The sequence below is a fragment of the Populus alba genome, chromosome 6 (assembly GCF_005239225.2).
Source record: "Populus alba chromosome 6, ASM523922v2, whole genome shotgun sequence".
NCBI lineage: Eukaryota > Viridiplantae > Streptophyta > Magnoliopsida > Malpighiales > Salicaceae > Populus > Populus alba.
The window spans coordinates 18,525,659-18,532,438 of NC_133289.1; the positions used below are offsets into that span (position 1 = coordinate 18,525,659).

Consider the following 6,780-nt stretch of genomic DNA (forward strand, 5'->3'; position numbering starts at 1 on the left):
ACCGACGAAAGATTCACCGACGAAAATTATCCGTAAGTGATTTCGTTGGTAAATTAATTACCGATGGAATATGTGTCTTACGCCGACGAAAAAATTCCGTCGGTAAAACTGTTAAATCTTATAGTGACAGTAGTGGATCTGAAACTATGAAGGGAAAAAAAAACACATGGATGCTGAGCATAATTGTTTTTTGAATTTACCCCTAAATAATAGAAATTGATGAAAAAAAACCAATGAAAATCCTCTCAATTTCCATCCTTTTCCTCTACAACTCCAAATAGAAAGGAAGAAAACATAACTCATCTTTGCTGGTTTAGTTTGGATTTTAATTTCGGTGATTGTTATTGATTATGATGATCAATTAAGAAGAGATTTCAATATTATTATTTTTTTTCTATATATCCTGCTCTCTTTTCTTCCCATTAGAAGAGAAAATGAAAGGAATTGAAAGATAACCAGCAAATGTTATCAGTTGCCCTGCAACATTTGTTTATTGGATCCTATAATAACACTGACGGGGAAGACAGGTAGCCTGAAACCAACCAAATTTAAAGGGAAATCCGGTGGAGATTTGGTTCTGTGATGACCATTACTGATTTAGGTATGTCTTGATCACCATCACCATAAACAAACACAGCTTACATTCGTTTCTTTCGATTTTTTTATTGTTTTTTTGCAGGAATATTTATTTTTGGAGAGTATTTTGAAATGTGATAGAAATTACTTTTCAAGGTATTTTTTTTACTAGAAAATATATTATAATAATATTATTTTTAGCTTTTAAAAATTATTTTTAATATTAATATATCAAAATAATCTAAAAATATAAAAAATTAAAATACTAATAAAAACACATGCAAATTGCAAAAACAACACCAAAAGGTATATTGCAGTCCTCGCCCGGCGTTGGATGAACACTCATATCAAGTCTAGCTGGTATGTGTCAAGGACTTGTCCTCATGTCATTTGTGACTTCGGATCAGTCATGGGTTTAAATTATTCAGTTGAAAAGAATGCCTCCGCCCCCGAGGTACGGGTTGTTGACCCACCAACCAGCCACCGATTTAGTATTTATTTGAGATTATTGTAGGTGATATTTTTTATCTTGTAAAATTTATTTATTTTATTAATATATTCAAATAATTTTAAAATACATAAAAGAATTAATTTAAGATTAAAAAAAAATTAGAAACACGATATAACTATAATCTCAAACACCCTCTTAATATCTCTTTAGAAACCAAGTAGGTGTTGTTGATTTTTTGTTCCGATCAAACATTTTTAATCATTTATGTGTGATTAACTTATTGCTGGTAGGATCTTCTGTGGATCTAAAATGAGATTAAATTTAATATAGATAGATACTCCTTATATTTGACAAAAAAGAAAAGATTTTATCTGGTGATCGTGAAATGAAGAATGCTAGGGCAGATACCGAATGGAAGCTCTGCTCATCAATGTCATGATAAATGGAAACTCACTGCACATTTGACATACAGAAAAGAACATCTTCTACAGGCAGAAAAGAATATCACAAAGCTATGTCGATCAATTATCTTTTTGTTCTCCTTATTAAAAAATAGACTATGATTATGACAATGATTAGAAGAGGTAAGAACTGCAACAAATATTCCATTTCTTGGCCTCCCACTTGCATAGAAATACAAGGATGTATCCAAAAAAAATAATAAAAAAAGTGGGGTCTTTCTTGGCAAAGAATACTTTTATAAGATGAGAGGAGATGAGATTATACAAGAGAGTGTGAAAGAAGAGAACTCTCTTGATTTTTTGAGAGTATTTTTTAGAAAAAATATAAAGACGATGGCTCCACAAAAACAAAGACTGTCATCTGGTTGCGGCTTAGTTTTCCAACGCATAATTATTCTTAATAAAATAAATTATATAATTGGAAAACATTAAAGCAATTACTAAATGGAAACATTAAAGGTGACCTGCCATGTCTTCTCTTTCTCATTCCTCTTTCTCATCGTCATAGTCCTTCCCTGAATTCTAGGGTTTCTTTCATGGATCCATAATACTGTAATAATCTTTATCTTTTCATCAACGTTGTTGATTTCCTTCTTGACCCTTTATTTGGACCATTTCAAATTTCTCTATGGAGGTAAAGAAAGAAAAAATTCAAGCTTTATTTTCTTTCTTTTTTCTCCTTTTGAAGCTTAATTGGATTTTTTTTTCATTTTCTGTTGGAATTCTTGAATTGATTTGATTGGTGTATAAAGTTTGAATCTTTTGATTGTATTGATCAAGTTCTCTTCTGGGTTTCATTTGTATGTCCGTGATTCTAGCTAATGATATGATTTTGTTTTTTCTGGTTTTGAAATGAAATATGCGTATGAGCTGCTTGTAGTTATCATGTAAATGAAAATAACATGAATATCAAATGGTTATAAAAAATACAGCATGGATGCTTAATTCTTTTTTCGCTGAATTCTTGTTGAGCCTTGTTTGGGTTTGGAATACGTTTAACTATTGATTTAGCTCTATTCTATGTGGTGCTGATTCTGGTAGATAAGCCCAGCTAGTGGGGAATTTGGCTATCTGGATTGTGGTGAGAATTTATGAATTCAACAGGCTTTGTTGGTTTTCTAATCTCTTCAACATGTAATATGTGTTGTAGTTTTCTTATTGATGTAAGGAGTTAACGATTCTCAATTGTTTGGCAATGTCATTGCCTGTGCTCTTGGCATAGAAGCGGCATTTTAAAAATCCTATAAACAGTATATTTGACTTGTCTCAATTGTGTTTTGAATGATTTAGTAGGCTGTAACGGTTTTGAATTTTCTGGGTTTCGGTGTTTTAAAGGTTCTGGAGGTGGATGAAGCAAAGAAACCTGAAGTTCATATGACATCAGCTGCGGCATTTGTGGAAGGGGGGATCCAGGAATCATGTGATGATGCATGTAGCATTTGCCTCGAAGATTTTTGTGAAAGTGATCCCTCAACGGTAATAATTTCTCACATTTGTTCCATTTGCCTCCTCTTTGACCTACATTTACACATGGAATTTCTATAAAGCTTTTTCTATTTATATATTGAATGCATATTTTGTGGCCTAATTCTGTTTTATCTCTTGCTTTGCAGGTCACTAATTGCAAGCATGAGTTCCATCTTCAGTGCATTCTTGAATGGTATAGTGCTATGTGTTTCAATCAATTCTTTCTTCCCTTTTTCCTCTCTGATTCTTCTGACTTTTTCAAAACATATTTGCTCGCTTTGTGTGGTTTTCCTTTCTTTTAAGTTTCAACTTGTATTTGACATTTGAATTGATGCTTATAGCTGGCTCAGTGGTAGGTTTCTTGGAGATAGTTCTAAGGACATATATTGGAATCTGTGAAATGTACTTAGAGATTTGGAGAGGGGTTATTAGTGATTTGGAAACTACAAAGATCTACTAATTATTATTGCCTGACATGAATCTCTAAATACATTTAACTTTGATTTGACCACATGGTATTGTCTTGGCTCCTTGTGCTATATAAGAAATGGTGAAAGAATTTATACTATTCTCTGGTTGCGCTGTATTGCTGCTGTTGTTTGCCACTGTCATCTACTGGTTTTACATGTGCAGTTCTCTTTTATTTTTTCTAATTTTTTTTTTTTTTTGGTGAAGACTTTGTTGGAGTTGTATTTTCTTATGCAATCTTGTTCACATCCATACAGAGAATATAAAGAATTGATTTGTTTTTGGTCAGCATTTGATCTGTATTTCTAGCATTGCTAACTCTGTTGACAAGTCAGTGGTACCTGCTTTCCTACAACTCAACTCAAGTAAATCTTGATTCCAAAATAGATGGTGTTTCATCACTGCCTGACTGTCCAAGTTCGTGGTGACTGTTTCACCTCAGCTAGACATCCCCCCTCCCCTCCCCCTCCCCCAACAAATCAATTTTCATATATAGTTTGCAATTGATAGCTAATTAGTTCATTAAGAAATAAAAACTGTGAGAATGGTACCTAGTTTCATCTGCACAATGGGACTAGTTATCAATGTTTAACTGATGCAAATCATTGTGGGGTGATAGCTGAGTTAAAAAAAGAACAAATCGTAAAACTTTAACTAATTGTGAATTGTAGGTGTCAGAGAAGCTCTGAGTGTCCAATGTGTTTGCAATCCATCAGTCTTAAAGATCCCACCAGGTTGGTTTTGCTTGTTAATGCTTGTGATATTTTCTCTGTGATTCTTTGTTCAATTACATTTCTGAGTCATGTTCATACTGCGGCAGTCAAGAATTGTTTGAGGCTGTAGAACGGGAGAGGAAAATCAGAGCTGCTCCATCAAGAAATGCTACTATTTTTCATCACCCTGCGCTTGGGAATTTCGAATTGCAGCATGTCTGTTTTCTATCATTGCTGAAGTCCTGTGTTTGTTAATGTTTGGTTAAGATATAACAAGTTAATTTTCTGGAGATCAATTTGACATTATTTTTGCATTGTGATACAGCTACCAGTTGGTGTAAGCGATTCTGAACTTGAGGAGCGTATAATCCAGCACCTGGCTGCTGCTGCTGCTATGGGAAGGACCGGCCACTTTGGCAGGGGGGGAGGGCAGAGAAACAGGTCATCTCCCCATGGTCGTCCACACTTCTTGGTATTTTCTACTCATCCTGGTGCACAGCCTTCTGGCCATGTTTCATCCTCTCTGTCTCAGCTAGGCAGGGAAAATGAACCAGCAGCAGGTGTTGTAGCTAGTCCATCCACACCACTCACTTCTGTTGAGGATGAACCATCGCAACAAGCCTTACAATTGCCTCCTATTTTAACTGATCAAAGTTCCTCTGCATCTGGAACCACAGTGATGCGCCAAGGACTTTCCTTTAATAACCGGTATCGATGATTTTCTTTCATCATCTATTTGTGATTAATGTTTTTTGTATGCACAAGTTTTTTTATTTGCAATTTAAACATGCATGAATTATTATTTTGTCCTCTGATTTTCTTTTTTGGTTTTGGCAGGAGCACTTCTAGTCAGTCTGCACTGCCAAATCAAGATAGAGCAGGGCCATCAGAATTCCAGTCATTTTCACTCTCCCTGAAATCTAGGCTTAATGCAGTTTCAATGAGGTAAAATATATAAAGTGAACATTATTTTTTAGTAATCCTTTGTTTCAGATTTAGAACATTATTATTTATTACTTACTAATTTACTGTCGACATTTGTTGTCCTGAAAGGTATAAAGAGTCAATTTCAAGAAGTACAAGAGGGTGGAAGGAGAGGCTGTTTTCTCGTAACAGTTCAGTGTCTGATCTTGGCTCTGAAGTTCGAAGAGATGTAAATGCAGGAATTGCAACTGTATCTGGTATGATGGAGCGCCTTGAAACCAGAGATAACAGTGAAGCCAACCAAGTTTCTGTATCAACTCATTGGACCGATCGTCCAGCTGCTGAGAGGAGCAACCAGAATAATGCTGAGACTCACATAGAGAGCCCTGTAAATGAAGGAAGTACGCCAGTTTCTTTTGCTGCAAGTTCAGCATCTACTTAAGTTAAGATTTCTTCAGCAATTGCATCTGTCCTCAGCATCTCATCTTTGAAGGTGAGTCGTGTTGGTGTAAATTTCTTTTTAAAATAACTAGTTTACCAACGAACCATTAGATTTCACCATATCTGTATTTTTTTTTCCCTTTTTTCAATACTTTAGTTTAGGAGGAGCTTCCAAGAGTTTTGTTAAGTTGTAGTGCATGTCAACAACTAAAATTAATGGCCCTTTGATGCTTTGAATGTTCAATATAAGTTTGCTTAGTTGATCTCATTCATCCCTACACTATTCATTTAGATATGTTGATATATCCAATTGCATGATTTTTCATTCATCTTTACATTATTCATCTACTTTGCTGTGAGTGTTATGCACCGCTATGTTTCCCATTCTTTGGTACATGTGTATGGAGAAAATGTCATTCTACTCTTGTCTTGTTGATTGGAATATTCCTAAGGGCAATGCCATCCAACTTTTCTAAGTTTCTTAACCTTATAAACTGCCCGAGGATATTCAATATTTAACACGAGTTCGGTTCGGGTTTTCAGGTTGTAAACTCTTTTACTCCAAATATGACATGCCGAGGAGAAGATGTTGTGTATTACAGGCCAGAGGATGAACATTCACCTGAAAATGAATAAAAAGGTAAGAAAGATGAAGTCTTAAGGAATTCATGTTGACAGATATACATTGGGTATATGTAAGTAAAATTATTTTTATGACCCAGATTTGTTTCAAAGCTAAAGCCAGAACATCCACGTGTATGTCTGGATGGTTGGATTTTGGTACAAGTTGAAAATTAATTAATGTAATATTATCGAGTCCCGTATTAAGATTTTAGCACTCAAAAGGGAGTTGAAGCCTTTTAAAGGAAAATTACTGGTTACCATATATTTTGTGACGACGTGTTACATGGCACTGTGCACAAACATGTGCTCTTTCGCCTCAAGGTGGCAAAGACAAGGTCACGATTTTGTTTCGACGTCAGTTTTAGTTGCTGTTGAGACTTGTTCCATGGGAGTTTGTATTGGCAACGTTTTGAGATTAACTGAGAAGGACGCTGGTGATGGGTTCTGGTGCAAATTTAGCTGTAAGGGAATTTGAGCTTAAATTCTTCATGGATTAAAAGCAGTTTTTTTTTTTATTTGAATATTTTTTTGTTTTTCTCTTTATTTCAAATTAATTTTTTATATATATTTTTAGATTATTTTGTTGTGTAGATGCTAATATTTTAAAAAATTATCATCATCGCAGTAATACTGAACGGGTTTTAAGAGCCTTCTG

The 6,780-nt window shown here is 34.6% G+C and overlaps 1 protein-coding gene across 3 annotated transcripts; it reads left to right on the top strand.

Moving 5' to 3' along the window:
- The first annotated feature begins 1,798 nt into the window (after positions 1-1,798).
- On the top strand, positions 1,799-6,346 carry LOC118043825 (E3 ubiquitin-protein ligase RHF2A). Of its 3 annotated transcripts, none has more exons than XM_073410211.1 (9): positions 1,799-1,947; positions 2,824-2,964; positions 3,102-3,148; positions 4,095-4,157; positions 4,244-4,352; positions 4,462-4,844; positions 4,974-5,081; positions 5,190-5,553; positions 6,045-6,346. In XM_073410211.1, exons 1-8 carry the CDS (start codon positions 1,933-1,935, stop codon positions 5,500-5,502), a joined length of 1,179 nt encoding a protein of 392 aa, XP_073266312.1. In that variant the 5' UTR covers positions 1,799-1,932; the 3' UTR covers positions 5,503-5,553; positions 6,045-6,346. The 3 variants fall into 3 exon arrangements, with proteins under 3 accessions (XP_073266312.1, XP_073266313.1, XP_073266314.1); XM_073410212.1 differs by lacking the exon at positions 1,799-1,947 and adding an exon at positions 1,954-2,122; XM_073410213.1 differs by lacking the exon at positions 1,799-1,947 and adding an exon at positions 2,020-2,040.
- The last annotated feature ends 434 nt before the right edge of the window (positions 6,347-6,780 follow it).